This window comes from Coptis chinensis, chromosome 3 (assembly GCF_015680905.1).
Source record: "Coptis chinensis isolate HL-2020 chromosome 3, ASM1568090v1, whole genome shotgun sequence".
NCBI classification, from domain to species: Eukaryota; Viridiplantae; Streptophyta; class Magnoliopsida; order Ranunculales; family Ranunculaceae; genus Coptis; species Coptis chinensis.
In genome coordinates this window covers 23711420-23728757 of record NC_141458.1, presented here as the reverse complement: position 1 = coordinate 23728757, position 17338 = coordinate 23711420, and the positions used below count along the sequence as shown (strand labels likewise).

Here is a 17338-nt window from a genome sequence, read left to right as displayed (position 1 = left end):
TGTGTCTCACCACCCATAGTACGTGTTGATACAATTTTTTTTCATTGAAGATCACAACAATAAGTCAAAGGTCGGAATTTTCAATCAATTCTAACGCACTAACCATAGTGTAATCTTTACATCTTCAGGTTTGATTTTCTACCATCCACGTTTTTCATCTTCCACCTCCATCACTCTACACCAACGATCCTTACCTACCATTGTTTTTATTAAACCACCACCACCACCACCAAAAAAAAGTATGAAAATTTCTCAAGTAAATCCACAACAACTCAACTTCATGCTCAAATTTATGCTATCGAAACAAAAAAAAATGTGAGCTACAAAACGATCTTCGAGATATTGATTTTGAGTATATATTATAAATCTCCTCACCATAAATACTATGATAATTTATGGTATCAACAAGATTATTCTGATTGTTCTTGCAAGTTGTCTCGATTACAAACTGTTTATAGAAAATATTCTAAAGCATTTCAAGATTATGAATTTTGTTTTGAAGAGATTATTAGACAATAACAATTTTATGCACAAAGAGTTGTTGAAGAACAAATGTATGCTCAACTGATTGCTGAAAAGAATTATCGTTGTTTGCAACGAGAAAAAGAAGATGATCATCGTAGATTGCAACAAGAAAAAGAAAGCAGACGACAAAAGGAACAAAGACAATGATTTTCTGACATGAGTAAAAAAGTGATTTATGAAAGTCGAGCTTCTATTACTAAGAAATCATCTCCATCTCCACAATATGTGAAAATGTAATTTCTACCTCCATTCTTGTATTATGCTTTCTACTCCCAAAAAAGATGAAACTCAAGTGCTTACAATTGTTCTAATATCCGATCAAATTGTGGAGAAAGAACAAGTAGTAGATATTTGTTTTGAGGAGGAGGAAAATATTCAAGAGAAGCTAAGGTTAATGTTGCTAAAGTTGTAGGAGATGATGTTGATTTGCATGAGATAATGTCACTTGTTGCTAAAGAAGTTGTCAATATTTTTAATCTTGAGCAAGAACTCATAATTGTTAAAGAGGAGGAGAATATGGTGTATCACAGTTTTCCAAAGAAATTTATTTGTGAGAACCCATACTTGGAACAGGCAGGTTCAAAATTTGGATTATCTACTCTAGAGGCAATCTAGTATAGTGTAGTAAAACTTCAAGGAGTACTAACCCCAGTTTTTCTTTACAAAAGAGAGAGCTTATCCACTCTATTTATATATTCTGTTAATGGTGAAGCAGACACTAGTGATGAATTAATTAAGCGCAATCGACAGTAATGAATAATTGAATATCGGCACAATTGAAACTGTTTCCACGTCCTGGCAGAACAAGCTACGTTCAGATAAGAGCCTCTACATAACATAAAGGTATGAATGCGTGTGATTATTGAGGGGTCTAGTGATCGCGGTTATGATCGATTGTCCTCAGATCATATCACAATATAACCCATTTCTGATTTCACCAGATTCCTATAGGGTTATCCAGGCCATTTGAATTTTTGAACTTCAATGTGTGAAATATTGTGCCCATGTTGTACGTACTTGTTAGACCCTTTTGTAAGATTATGCAAAGTTCTGATGATTGGGGTACCCTTCAACATTGTTAGGAAGATTCTTAGACAAAGATAGGGAATGGATCCTTTATTGTAGCAGGGCATTTTGTGAGTAAAATAATACTGGACGAAAAAGTAGTGGAATAAAATATGAAAAGTTGAAGAAATTTTGTACTTTTCAAGTTGCAACGTTGTCTACAAGTTTAAGTAAAAAAATAAGGATGAGCTAACTAATGAAAGGGAGAGGGAAGACCTTGCATAAACCCTAAAAGAGAAATGGTGTTGAATAGTAAAGAGTGAGGGAAGGTGAGGTTTGAGACTTTTGTCATCACAAGCATCACATCATCCACTTTTTCTTCCTATAAAACTTGGTCTTCTCCCCTCCTTTTCTCTTCAAACCAACAGAAGACTCCAGTTCTTTTCTCATATATCTTTCTCCATTGGTCAATCACTAAGTAAAGATACATAGGTACAAAGAGAAAAAGAAGAGAGCAAGCCAAGAAAGATGGGAAGAGCTCCTTGTTGTGACAAAGCAAACGTGAAAAAGGGACCTTGGGCACCAGAAGAAGATGCTAAGCTCAAGGCCTATATTGAGCAGTATGGTACTGGAGGCAATTGGATTGCTCTTCCTGAAAAGATCGGTATACCCTCTTTCTCTTCTTATGTTAGTTTCTGTATGTGTGCGTCCCGGTGTGTGTTTATTGGATGGTCAGTTTAAGTGATCTTTGTGTATTTATGATTCACAGGACTGAAGAGGTGTGGGAAGAGTTGTAGACTGAGATGGTTGAATTATTTGAGGCCAAACATCAAACATGGTGGATTTTCTGAAGAAGAAGACAACATCATATGCAGCCTCTATATTAGTATTGGAAGCAGGTAATTTTCTCTCTTTTTTGTCACAAGCATGTGCCATTAGTCCTTTGTTTTCTCGTGTACTAATTAATGCTAGCCTGGGAACAAGTACTGTTTTCACTAGTTTACACTTCAAATAATCCAAACATCTATTTGTATTTATCAAGTCTGATTCTGTTGCTTTTGGGTTGGGTCTAATTGTTTTAGAATTCCCTCCATCATATAGGTGGTCTATAATTGCTGCCCAATTGCCAGGAAGAACTGATAATGATATTAAGAACTACTGGAACACTAGATTGAAGAAGAAGTTGCTAGGAAGGCGTAAAGACTCTCAGGCTCGCCGTGTATCTTCCCTCCATCAAAATGCTAAAGACGGGAACGGGATGGATGATAATTCATATCCGCATACCTTAAGCAACTCAGCACTTGAAAGAATGCAACTTCATATGCAGCTTCAAACCCTTCATGACCCTTTGTCTTTCTATAACAACCCTGCACTGTGGCCCAAGTTGCATCCTTTTGGAGAAAGAAGTATGCAAGGCCAAGGGGGAATCAATAGTAACTCATCGGCCTTGATGCGCCAAGTCCCTGATAATACACAAATTGGACGCTTCCAAGAGGTCAGTGAATTACCTGATGCTTCAATTGTACAACGGGCTAATTCTATCATTTGCAACAAAAAGCAAGATGATCAAGTAGAGAATTCCAAGAAAGGCTTCTCATCATCGGAGAGCTCGGATGAATTCCATACTGGAGTTAATACAATGGAGGCAGCTATTATGTCAAAATCAATTGGTTTTGAGCAATTAAGTATGAATTTCCAATCGGTCTCAAGCTTACAAGCCGAACTCGGTGAATTGCTTCACAACAAAGCTGGTAGTTACATAGTGAATGGAGATCAGACAAACGAGTTTGACTGCTTCAAAGAAATGGATGGTGCTAAGGAGAGCTTGCTTTGGTGGGATAATAGTTTTGATGCAAAATCAACTCCTTCGAGTTCTTGGGACTCAGCATCCGTCCTTCAGCAGGAGGGACTGTTTCAAGAATGTGTCTTGGGCTACGATTTATAGTAAATAGCTAGCGCAATGAGATGTGATTGAGTTTGTTTCCTAATGGTGTAAATTGTGTGTTAATAACAATGTATTAGCATGTTCTTCTTAGTTACTGTCGTCTCTCTTACTTTGTGCTATATTTTGTTTTTGAATTGGCCTTTAAATTGTCATGAAAAATTAACAGTGATGGGATAGCCGAGAGATGAGCCTCAAGTATTGAATCCCACATTGGGTGCTCAGTGTGGGATTCAATAGTAGAAGCTCTTAAAGTACTATATAGATGAATAACTTGGGTGCTCAGTGCATTATCTCGGTAAACTTGCAGGTGGCTTAATGAGATCAACAATGTCCAGATGTCATTTACTCGTTTTACTAACCTGTTTGTTTCTCTTCCATATTCCATACAACCTGTACAGCAAAAGAAACACAGGTAGGATTTGCGATTTTCCCTTCATCATGTGTGAAAAGATGCCCAACTGCTACATACAGTCCCCCTCTCTATTGTGGACAACGCCGTTTAATTAGTGGCTGCAAAGATCGTATCAGAAATTTCAATGCACTGAAAGTGGACTCTTATTTGAACCTCCCATATAGCTACCGTGGGAATACACCATTTGAACTAGGCAGTTAGCTTCTGATTGAATTTATTCGAAAATTAAGTCAGCAGATAAACCTTTAAATGATGGCTTAAATAGTCCTAACTGTATATATCTCTCATTTCATGAGATTCTAAGAAGTCAAAAAACACAAGAAAAGAACATATGATATACACGCAATTGACTACTTTGAGTCGTTATATAATTAGCCTTGAAACACAACATCTACAACAGATTAATTTTTTTTTTGCTAATCGGGTGTCTGGGCCAGTTTACGCGCACCTCGACTAATCTCGGAGCCCTGGTTGGAAATTCGACTGGATACTGCCTCGCCAGTGGCCTTGAGGGGAATCGAACTAGTGACCATCTACAACAGATTAATATATATATATATATATATAGTAGCTTTATTCTGATTGGTCAATCGATATTAGTTTGCGTGTATAGCTCTGATGGTGCACAACACATGGAGGGAAGCAAATTTCGGAGCAGACTCGTGTGTAAAGAAAGGCGCAACCTTAACAAATGGACAAAAACAATAGTGGGAGAACAGGCCTAGCTTTGTACACAGAGTAGAGAATCATATCAATACTCTACTTATTTTAGATTTATTTCTTAAACATATATGTTGGAGTGATCTATTCAGAACACTCACAAGATGTAAAATGTATTTCTTTTTTGCTATCTAATACAATTACCCTTAAGGGATTAATTTCATAACGGATCTGGTAGCAAATTTTGGGATTGGATTAACTAGTAACAATAATTTTTTATGTGAAGGCTATAAATAGGAGGTGCCTGATGTAACTTACTATAGATTTGATTGAGTTTGCATCGTGGAAGTTAAGAGATTGAATTATCTACTTCTGTATACACTGTATGTGTAGTTTTTTTTTCTTTTTTCTTCCGTTTTTAATACAATAAAATCCCACTTAGCAAAAAAAAAAAAAAAAAAACCTGCTGCAATGGGGTTTTTTTGCAGTGGTATTTTGTCTTTTCAGTTTTGCTCGAGTATACGTCTGGAGGTTCATGAGCCAAGAATCAGATTCAATATCCCACATGGGGGGAACCTTTTCAAGTGGATAATTTGTGCACCAGGAGGCTTGTTTATTTATTTCATGCCTACTAACATTGCTCTACCTTTTGTATGAGGCCCAACTGAAAACTGCCATGTTCACAAATTACAATACAAGTTTACGACGACACAACAGTATAACAACTTTAATAGAATCAACCACTGGCTGGTAATGATGTCTCAAGATTGTAGATTGTAGATTGTTTGTTTGTTTTTTATTTTTATTTTTGATAAGTGAGATTTTATTGCTTTGTAAAATGGAGACAAAGGGTCGATGCCTAAAGTCCATTGTGATGAAGGGACACTGTAGATTGTTTGCAGAAGCATGAAATAAAGTTTCTATAAAACGCAGCTTGCTTTAAACGATCAAACAGCAAATGCACATATGATTCTTGTTACACCTCTTTAACATTGATTCTTCTTAGTTAAACAGAGTTTTCACTTCTAGCACTTTCTGTTCCTAACACAAATTTGAATCTCAACGAAAGACACATTCAATTGTATAGTATATCACTGACTCAAAGTGTGTTCGGAGAGAAAAATGGCATTAACTCATTTGTGCTGCGAACAATCAGGGCATCTTTTTTATGTTTCCAGAAAATTTTCCTAGATCGATGCCCGAATGAGTTAAGTCTCATATTACCATATCAAGCAGTGCTATTTGGTAATGGGAAAACAATAATGGTAGGAAGTCTAAAAACAAAGGGCTAAGTTTTCTAGTTTTAATCCCACATCAATTAAATGGCCCCTACGTTGTTGCTTCATATAGGGCTAAACAGCAGCTTCAAATGCCGAGTTAAGTAGCGAGAGCTTGTGACCCAAGTGGGGGCGTTAGGATTGTTGAATTTGGGCTCGTCTTGCAGGGCCGGGCTTTAATGTAGCTAACATGCTGGCTTGCCCGTTCCAAGTTAAGAGCTGGTCAATATGGCTCAGGCGAACGCCTGTCCTTTATTGGTCCTAGAGTGAAGGGCACTGCGTCAGGCTGGTCTCACAGAGCAGCGTTCACCTTCCGCTCCTAGCCGTGGCAGGATAACAGGCCGGTGCCTCATGGGTCCCTCAAAAGCCTAGATTGCTAGCCCAATCAGACAACAGTTCTTTTTTTCACACCATTGACCCAATTTTGGACTGGTCATCGTGCCATGCTCAAGCTCGATTCGCGCCAATTGACCCAATTTTACATTTTACATTTACTACGCGTTCGAGCACAAGTTTAAGCTCAATTATGCTCATTTGAACTAGAATCGCGAGGTTAAACTCGAAAAAAAACCAACCATTAATCGACTTCATATAAAAACATACTCTTTGTTATAATGACATAAAATTTACATTAGACTTTAGTTTTTTAAACTTATTCAAATCTTGAGCCTACACGGGCCTTTAATTTTTGACATTTAATCATTCAAAAAACTTGACTGGACTGCCTAGACCCGCCTAGTCGGTCCACCAATTTTTTAAACGACTTGGGCCTAGGCGAGTCGGTTGGGCACCGCTTAGCGCCTAGAGACTGCCTAGACCGATTTTTAGAACAGTGGATATAAATGATTTGACTTGGTATGAGTTTATAAAACGAGCTACTCGAGCTCAAGCTCGACTCGAGTAGCTCGCTATATAAAACGAGTTTTAAATTAAGCTCAAGCGTAATTCATTCTTTTGCGTGGACGAGTTCGAGTCAGGCCTACGACGAGTTGAGCTCGAGTTACTTGAGAGCAGCTCGACTCGATGACCAGCCCTAATTAGAGGGCAAGAAAAATGGAGGAAGAAGAGAAGGGGTAATTTAGGAAAGTGATTTGGAAATCCGAGAATGCGTTAAAAATGAGCTTGGAAAATTGCGGTCCCTTTTGCATAAGGATACACATTTTGTGCAATACTCTTAAAAATGTGTCTACCAATCTATTATCATAGTAATGTATATTGTGGTGACCAAATATCGTACACTAACGATATTTGCCTTTATTTCAATGATTATTATAGGTACAAAAGAGTGATGAAGAAAAGAACACATGTCACCAAACTATTGGATGGAGCATATGTGGGAGCAACTATAAAAAGAGGAAAGGGACAAGTGAGAAAAGGACAAATCACAATCACTCAATTCATTCCACAAGAAGCATCCCACACAACACTAAGGAGAGAGAAGTTTTGCTTTTTATGAATTGTAACAAAGGGAGAAAGAGAAAAAAAACATTGTAACATCATTTTCACCATTAATGAATAAAGAAGAAGCTTGGTTGATTATCATTTCCCTTCTTGTATCTCACATTGGTGCCATCTGTGCATCGAAGACAAGAAATTTTTTCTTTTCTTCTTCTTTGATTTCGAATTTACGTTTTGATGAAGAGGAGATTTGTTTGTCAATTGAGTTTTTTTTTTTCTTATTCTCCACCATTAAAAAAATAAAATCTATGGACAGTATAAAAAAAAATTCTAATTTATTCTTGAAATCTTCAAATTTTCATTTATAAAATTTGAAAATTTCGAGAGGGGGCGATGTGGTGGCCAAATATCGTACACTAACGATATTTGCTTTTATTTCAACGATTATTATAGGTACAAAAGAGTAAGGAAGGAAAAGACACATGTCACCAAACTATTGGATTGAGCACATGTGGGAGCAACTATAAAAGGAGGAAAGGGACAAGTGAGAAAAAGACAGATCACAATCACTCAATTCATTCTATAAGAAGCATCCGCCACAACACTAAGAAGAGAGAAGCTTTGCTTTTTATGAATTGTAACAAAGGGAGAAAGAGAAAAAAATATTGTAACATCATTTCACTATTAATGAATAAAGAAGAAGCTTGGTTGATTATCATTTCTCTTATTGTATCTCACATTGGCACCATCTGTCCATCAAAGACAAGAAATTTTTTCTTTTCTTCTTCTTCGATTTCGAATCTACGTTCTGATGAAGAGGAGATTTGTTTGTCAATTGAGTTTTTTCTTATTTTCCACCATTAAAAAAATATGTTTTCTATGAACAGTATATATATATATTAAAAAAATATTCTATATTCTAATTTATTCTCGAAATCTTCAAATTTTCATTTATAAAATTTGAAAATTTTGAGAGGGGGCGATGTGGTGGCAAAATATCGTACACTAACGATATTTGCCCTTATTTCAATGATTATTATAGGTACAAAAGAGTGAGGAAGGAAAGGACACATGTCACCAAACTATTGGATGGAGCACATATGAGAGCAACTATAAAAGGAATAACGGGACAAGTGAGAAAATGACAGATCACAATTACTCAATTCATTCCATAAGAAGCATCCGACACAACACTGAGAAGAGAGAAGCTCTGTTTTTTTATGAATTGTAACAAATGGAGAAAGAGAAAAAAAATATTGTAACATCATTTTCACCATTAATTAATAAAGAAGAAGCTTGGTTGATTATCATTTCTCTTTTTGTATCTCACATTGGCGCCGTCTGTGCATCAAAGACAAGAATTTTTTTCTTTTCTTCTTCTTTGATTTCGAATCTACGTTCTGATAAAGAGGAGACTTGTTTGTCAATTGAGTTTTTTTCTTATTCTCCACCATTAAAAAAAAATATATTTTCTATGAATATATATATATATAGTGGGAAGAGATTAGTATACCAAAGATTCTATACCTCACTTTTTACCTTAAATCTTGATCGCACAGCACAACAGAATTGATGGTGGAGATTATTAGATGTAGATTGGCGCACATTAAATGGAGTGAGCCGAGCAGTCGAGCCAATTAAAACAACGAGAACCCAATCACGTAACTATTTATTAGTACTCCTCTCACATCTCTTTCGTCTCTTTCTCTTCTTCTTCTCTCTCCTCCACAAAATAACCATTAAAAACAAACAAAAATACAAGGAAATTAAAAACGAAATGTTCAATGCATAAACTGATGAGCATCTGGTTTCAATCAATTGTACTTTAGTGACCAATTGGTTTCAATCGATTGGTTTTGATTTTTCCAGTTGGATGTCCTTTAGTGATTACCTTATGACCACAAACTGATGAGAATGCATAAGAATTGTATATGTTCATGGACGATGAGGCGCTATTCCAGTATTCCTCTCCTTGCTCATTATCTTTTAGGGTCGTTGTTAACGCATGCATAGTCCCTTGATTGAAGACCTTGTTCTCTCCATAATATTTATCTCTTACTAATATTTACTTGTTGATTCACAGGGAAGTAGGGGTGGGAGAAAATTAGCTGCTAAGGAAGTTGGAAGAACTCAGGGTAGCATCTGTCTTCTGAAGTTATTGAAGAACAACATTCATCTCTAATTGTGGCAGCTTACAGTTGTATAATTAATACTGGAGAATTTTGTTGGGTTCTTCAGTAAATCTGTATAAACTTTATCTACGTACATTAGAAAGAGAGGGGGGACTGGAATGTGAATAATTATAATGCTAGAACACAAGTTTGTAGTTTACATTGTTCTAGAAAATCATGGACTGCAATGCGAATGTGCATAATGATTTATGGTTAGAAATATTTTGAAGATGTCAGGTTCTTGTGTAACATAGTTCTTTGAGTTTTTCATAAGCACTGTAAGGATTGTGGTCCTAGGAATCTAGGACATTGATTGACCACAGGAGCCTGTTCTTTGTTTGATCCTTCAAAAGTAGAGATCTGTTCGTGATCATCATAATTTTGAGGTAGGTATTGGAAGCAGTAAGGAACCTTTTCTTCAGATGTCAGAGGAGTTAACAAATGTGCGAAATCCTCCACCAGATTTAACAAACTTCTACTAATCTAAGATTTATTAACATTTCCAATCAACATAGTCAAAACAGTGATGACAAATGCTAGCATAGGCAGTAATTTTGTCATGAAGTTCAAAATTTAAACAATTTTTTTGATTTTCTAAGTATCTGGAGCGAAAGTTGCATCAAATTCAGACTGCTTGCTGTGCTGGTTCTCTGTGTCTTGGCCAAACATCAGTACTCAATAGTAATATTGGAGAATCATCTTTTCTTGCAATACACACAATGCACAACTCAGCAATTACTACCACTAGGGGTTTCAATAAAGCCAAACTATCATATCTGTGAAATTGGCAAAGGCCACACCTAGTCTTTTTCTGGTGTAGTATATCTAAATTACATAGCTGAATCTCTGAATAGCAGTTCCAGGAAAACAAATGAACAAAGCCATATATGGCTGTACTAAAGACAAATTAACAAAATAAGACCGCTTGTAAGTCTACCAATTGTTGTTGCGGCCACCAAAATTCTCACTATATGAAACTGCTCAGTTCCTGTCCATCCAAAAATTAGCCTAGTTAAAAAAACAAAAATTAAGTATGATAAAAAAATAGTAGTAGAGAAACAAAATGGAGAATCTAAATATCTAACTCAACCTGAATGATCAAGTATGATGCATACTAAGAGTTGCTTACATATTCAATCCCCACACTGTACGTAAAACTCGTAATAGAATTATACTTGTAGTTATGAAAAATAAAACAATAAATGAAAAATACTAAAATACTTTGGTACCTTGGTCTTGCACCTTGGTCGTTCAGCTTTGTTTTTTTTAAAGCGGGATTTTGCGGACAATTACGACTATCATGGTCAGCGTAAGTGTTACAAGAATGATACTTTCTTTTCGTTTTGTTTTTATCTACTTCTATAGGATGTATGAATCTACCATGTTTTCTAGTCTGCCCGTCATCTTTTTTTCGACCTTTAGTCACTGAAACATTGAGATCTAGAAGAACTACTTGAGGAAGAGAAGGGTCATCCCTTGGAACACTTGATTTACTAGGAGCATCATCATCAACAACCTTACCCGGAGTGAATTGTGAAACTTTTAGACCGAGCTCTCTTAAACCATCTAAGAACATTTTGTAGGTTGCCGGAGTTCGGGAGGCAACACATGCCCATTTAGTTGCTTCCTGACACAAATAGCTAAGGTTCATGGCATCAACTTGTTCTTGATAAAGAGACTCTCCCATGTCACCTCTTATAACTCTGTTAGCTCCTTTCAACTATCTCTCGCTAATGAAATACTTGGGGATTTCATACATGTCGAGTTTTGATAGCACCTTTAGTATGTGTGCACAAGGTATTCCAACAAACTCATAATGATGACATTCACAAGTGCCTTCACAAGTTTCTAGATTCCATTTAACAACCCAATGCTCACCCTCGCTACCGGTTTTGATACGCATGTACCTAACAACATATGTATTTGATTCCTCACTGACAAGTTCAGCTTTGTACAACTCAACATTGAAGAGCTAAAGTCTAAACTTTTCAAACATTGTTTTTGTATAGATCTTGGCTGCATGCTTCAAAATGAAACTCTTTCCAGTAATAATACGATTTTTTTGCTCCATTTCAAAATCTGCATCTCTCTCATGAACTTCCATAATCTTTACAGCTTGTTCATACTTTTGAAAAAACTCCATCAAAGTAGTGTTACTATTAATGTGATTTTTAAAAAAACTGTTAATCCCCTCACTTCGACTAGTAGTGTTCATACCGCCAAAAAAAGTGGTTTGATTGTATACGAGAACCCATGAGTTGCGGTCTCTATAAAGTTGTGTAAGCCAAGAATTTTCAGTCAGTTCATATTTAATCATCAATGTTGCCCATCTTCTCTCAAAATCCTCAATCTTATATGTAAATTTTAGGCATCTCTTCATCTCTTGTTTGAATTCTGACTTTTTATGGTATAAATTTCCCAACTTCTCTCCAAACTTCTTCTTGATATGTCAATAACATAACCTATGACGTGTGGTAGGGAACACCTTAGGAATAACATCTCTCATGGCTAGGTCTGAGTCAGTAATCAAGGACACTGGGTCCTTACCTCCCATTGCTTTTTTCCAAGTCTCAAACAGCCATATGAAACTATCCCCTGTCTCGTTTTGCAGTAATGCACATCCAAACAAGATTGTTTGAAAGTGATGATTCACGCCAACGAATGGTGCAAACGGTAACTTATACTTATTAGTCTTGTATGTAGTATCGAATGAGACTACATCTCCAAATTGTTCATACGACATGCGAGATCTAGCATCAACCCAGAAGAAATTAACAGCCCTCCCTTCTAAATCACATTGCATTGCATAGGTAAATTGAGGGCTCTCAATTTGCATTCTTTGAAAATGGTCAAAGGCCCACTGAACATCTCCCACATCAATTTTTTGTCTTACGTCACAAAGATTATTCCAACATCTACAGTCATTGAAACCAATCATATCAATTCCAAGAACAGTTGTGACTTTGTTTACAGGTATGTGTGCCCTATTAAAGAGTTCCACCATACCTTTTGCTGCCTCAGGCATGTTTCGATTCGACTTGAGGAATATCTTTTTTGAAGGTGAGACAAAGTTGTGATTGTGTTCATCATAAAACCGTTTAACCTCCCACTTCAATGACTATCGACCAAACTTAATATACATGTGTGTTTTGCATTCCCCTATCTGCGTTGAGGTATTCAAGCGCGGTTTCTCCACATCTTCATTAAATTTCTTATTGTAAGACCCGAAATGCGAGCACACAATCTTAATATTTGTCACTTCATCACATTTTGTCCAACCTTTGTTAGAAGATCTTATAATTGTCGAAAATCCTTTGCTTACGCCATAACTTTGGTAATATGACTTAGTTTCTTCACTTTTACCAAAAATCATTTCTATGTAAGGTGTCTCTACGGTATCAGTGTCATCCTTTGTAGGAGAACAAGTTTCTTGGTTCTTCTCTTCGAAAGGTGATGTTCCACTTTCTTGGATTGAGCTAGAATGCCCAATAACCTCGAGCTCTTCAAGACTTAGCTCTACCATTGAACAATTCCTACACAAATTACATACTTGATTTCATAAGGTTATAGTACAAAAAGTTAGAAAGAAGAAAGTGTGATACTTTAACAATTTTTGGAAATGAAAATTGTGCATCTTTTTGATTTTCTAATTTAATCAACAAAACTAGCTACAAAATTGAAGCAAACTGGAAGAACAAACAAAGATACCTACCTTAAGAAAACGGTGCAATGTCGTAGAAAAAGCGCGAACAAATAACACAAAAACTATACCCACACTATGCAAATTTTATTTTCAAACATTTAGTTTGTTTTTTTTTTACTTGTATTTTTCTTTGTTTTTAATGGTTATTTTGTGGAGGAGAAAGAAGAAGAAGAGAAAGAGACGAGAAAGATGTGAGAGGAGTACTAATAAAAAGTCACGTGATTGGGTTCTCGTTGCTTTAATTGGCTTGACTGCTCGGCTTACTCCATTTAATGTGTGCCAATCTATATCTAATAATCTCCACCATCAATATATATATATTCTAATTTATTATCAAAATCTTCATATTTTCATTTATAAAATTTAAAAATTTCGAGAGGGGGCAATGTGGTGGCCAAATATCGTACACTAACAATATTTGCCCTTATTTCAATAATTATTATAGGTACAAACGAGTGAAGAAGGAAATGACACATGTCACCAAACTATTGGATAGAGCACATGTGGGAGCAACTATAAAAGGAGGAAAGGGACAAGTGAGAAAATGACAGATCACAATCACTCAATTCATTCCATAAGAAGCATCCGACACAACACTGAGAAGAGAGAAGCTCTGCTTTTTATGAATTGTAACAAAGGGAGAAAAAGAAAAGAATATTGTAACATCATTTTCACCATTAATGAATAAAGAAGAAGTTTGGTTGATTATCATTTCTCTTCTTGTATCTCACATTGGTGCCATCTGTCCATCAAAGACAAGATTTTTTTTTTTCTTCTTCTTCGATTTCGAATTTACGTTCTGATGAAGAGGAGATTTGTTTGTCAATTGAGTTTTTTCTTATTCTCCACCATTTAAAAAATATATGTTTTCTATGAACAGAATATATATATATATATATATATATATATATATATATATATATATATATATATATATATATATATATATATATATATATATATATATATATATATTCTCGAAATCTTTAAATTTTCATTTATAAAATTTGAAAATTTCGAGAGGGGGCGATGTGATGGTCAAATATCGTACACTAACGATATTTGCCCTTATTTCAATGATTATTATAGGTACAAAAAAGTGAGAAAGGAAAGAACACATGTCACCAAACTATTGGATGGAGCACATGTGGGAGCAACTATAAAAGGAGGAAAGGGGAAAGTGAGAAAATGACAGATCACAATCACTCAATTCATTCCATAAGAAGCATCCGACACAAAACTGAGAAGAGAAAAGCTCTGCTTTTTATGAATTGTAACAAAGGGAGAAAGAGAAAAAACATATTGTAACATCATTTTCGCCATTAATGAATAAAGAAAAAGCTTGGTTGATTATCATTTCTCTTTTTGTATCTCACATTGGCGTCGTCTGTGCAACAAAAACAATAAATTTTTTTTTTCTTCTTCGATTTCGAATCTAAGTTCTGATGAAGAGGAGATTTGTTTGTCAATTGAGTTTTTTCTTATTCTCCACCATTAAAAAAAAACTATGAACAATATATATACTGTTGTATAAAGAGGAGATTTGTTTGTCAATTGAGTCTTTTACAGCCCGGCTCCTAAAAGGACCTTAAATAAGTACCAAATCTAAAACACTCACAACTTCACCTACAAAATGATTTAAAACCTAATCTTTTGTACATATGATCTACTAACCATAATGAACATCTCTACAAAAATTTAACTCGTTTGATATCCTCTAACATTGGCAAAAGATTATTGCAAAAACTAGACATTTCTGGACCGTTATATATTTTTTCAAAAGTGAAAAACAAATTTTATCTAAGTTAGAGGATATCAAACGAGTTGAATTTTTGTAAAGATGTTCTTTATGGTTAGTAGATCATATGCACAAAATATTATGTTTTAAATCATTTTATAGGTGAAGTTGTGGGTGTTTTAGATTTGGTACTTATTTAAGGTCCTTTTAGGAGCCGGACTGTATATATATATATTTTATAGGGGAAGGATAGAGGCACATTCCTATGCGCACATTATAGCCACATTGTAAATTAATTCAAGCAAAATCATGGACTTAAAAATTGAATTAAGAGTTGATTTTTTGTAGATATGATATCCCCACCATGGAGAACATGCTCACAAAAATTTAGCTCATTCAAAGAAGTCTAACATTAGAACATGCTCACAAAACTTTTAGACTGTTAGATGAAAAGTTCAAACATGAACACAAATGAACACTAATTTTTACATGGTTAGACATATCCAAATATTTTATATATATATATATATATATATATATATATATATATATATATATATATATATATTCTAATTTATTCTCGAAATCTTTAAATTTTCATTTATAAAATTTAAAAATTTCGAGTGGGGGGCAATGTGGTGGCGAAATATCGTACACTAACGATATTTGCCCTATTTCAATAATTATTATACAAATATCATACACTAACGATATTTGCTTTTATTTCAATAATTATTATAGGTAGAAAAGAGTGAGGAAGGAAATGACACATGTCACCAAATTATTGGATGGAGCACATGTGGGAGTAGCTATAAAAGGAGGAAAGGGACAAGTGAGAAAATGACAAATCACAATCACTCAATTCATTCCACAAGAAGCATCCGACACAACACTGAGGAGAGAGAAGCTTTGCTTTTTATGAATTGTAACAAAGGGAAAAAAAGAAAAAAAGCATTGTAATATCATTTTCACCATTAATGAATAAAGAAGAAGCTTGGTTGATTATCATTTCTTTTCTTGTATTTCATATATATTATATAAATCTATAATATGACTTATTTGTCTTAATTTGTGGGTAACCCTGGAGATTCCACATAGCTCGAATGCTTTGTATGACCACTTTATGAAGTGAAATCACATTGTCTAAGCACTCTTACTCCATAATAGCACAAGTTTACAACCCGTGTTATGCACCAATGCCTACCATTTGTGTCCGTAGATTGTTCTTAATGTGCACTATATATATATATATATATACCGCCTTGGCTAGAGTGAGGAAAGGGACAAGTGAGAAAATGACAAATCACAATCACTCAATTCATTCCATAAGAAGCATCCGACACAACACTGAGGAGAGAGAAGCTTTGCTTTTTATGAATTGTAACAAAGGGAAAAAGAGAAAAAAAAAACATTGTAATATCATTTTCACCATTAATGAATAAAGAAGAAACTTGGTTTATTATCATTTCTTTTCTTGTATTTCATATATATTATATAAATCTATAATATGACTTATTTGTCTTAATTTGTGGGTAACCCTGGAGATTCCACATAGCTCGAATGCTTTGTATGACCACTTTATGAAGTGAAATCACATTGTCTAAGCACTCTTACTCCATAATAGCACAAGTTTACAACTCGTGCTATGCACCAATGCTTACCATTTGTGTCCCTAGATTGTTCTTAATGTGCACTTTTATATATATATATATATATATATATATATATATATATATATATATACATATATATATATATACATATATATATATAAAGTGCATTTCAACAATGAATTATTGGACATCCTTTCAACAAATTTCAATGAATTATGATGGAACAAAGTTCAAAAACTTTGTGTTTTAAGTTTGCAATTTTATCTAACGGTCTAGAAATAATTTTAAGTTTGACAAGGCTAGAAATATCGAATTGAGCTAATTTTTTTGTAGAGATATAATCCATGGTGGGTAGCATATATCTACAAAAAAATCAGCCACTAATTCATTGTTGAAATACATTTTTGATAGGATGTACAATAAGGATGTCATTATAAGGATGTCACTCTACCAAAGTATATATATATATATATATATATATATATATATATATATATATATATATATTTTTTTCCATGCATAATATATAGGGTGGGCTTAAGGGCAAGGCTAGGCCGATCACCGCCTAGGACCCCACCTGTTGAACAAAAAAAAAAAAAAAAAAAAAAAAATCCCCAATTTGGTAGCCACTATATATGTATATATGTCTAATTTAGCTCAACCTATTAAAGCCCAAATCTGGATAACTTATTAAAGCCCTGTAAAAAAAAATATAATAATAATAATAATAATAATAATAATAATAACTTATGGTTTTGGTTTAGTTGTTAGATTAGCTACTTATGGCTGTTTATTGTTGGATTTAACTGAGTTGGATTTGGTTTAGTGTTGGGTATGTTGATTGGGTTTGATTTGCTGCAGTATTTTTGTTTGTTGTGGTTTAGATTTGGC

The 17338-nt window shown here is 34.6% G+C and overlaps 1 protein-coding gene and 1 non-coding gene across 2 annotated transcripts; both read left to right on the top strand.

Annotated features, from left to right (window-relative positions):
* The first annotated feature begins 1805 nt into the window (after positions 1 to 1805).
* Positions 1806 to 3565, top strand: MYB36 (myb domain protein 36). Its single transcript, XM_086599159.1, has 3 exons — positions 1806 to 2194; positions 2300 to 2429; positions 2632 to 3565. Exons 1-3 carry the CDS (start codon positions 2059 to 2061, stop codon positions 3473 to 3475), a joined length of 1110 nt encoding a protein of 369 aa, XP_086455285.1. The 5' UTR covers positions 1806 to 2058; the 3' UTR covers positions 3476 to 3565.
* A 2353-nt stretch (positions 3566 to 5918) lies between these two features.
* LOC147508721 (signal recognition particle RNA) lies at positions 5919 to 6225 on the top strand. The gene has a single exon (XR_015219718.1).
* The last annotated feature ends 11113 nt before the right edge of the window (positions 6226 to 17338 follow it).

Bases quoted from the DNA above. Each gene is read 5' to 3' on its own strand.
- MYB36 (XM_086599159.1), top strand. From the start codon at position 2,059: ATGGGAAGAGCTCCTTGTTGTGACAAAGCAAACGTGAAAAAGGGACCT. The intron at 2,195-2,299 runs GTATACCCTCTT...TATGATTCACAG, and splicing joins TGCTCTTCCTGAAAAGATCG to GACTGAAGAGGTGTGGGAAG. The intron at 2,430-2,631 runs GTAATTTTCTCT...TCCATCATATAG, and splicing joins TATATTAGTATTGGAAGCAG to GTGGTCTATAATTGCTGCCC.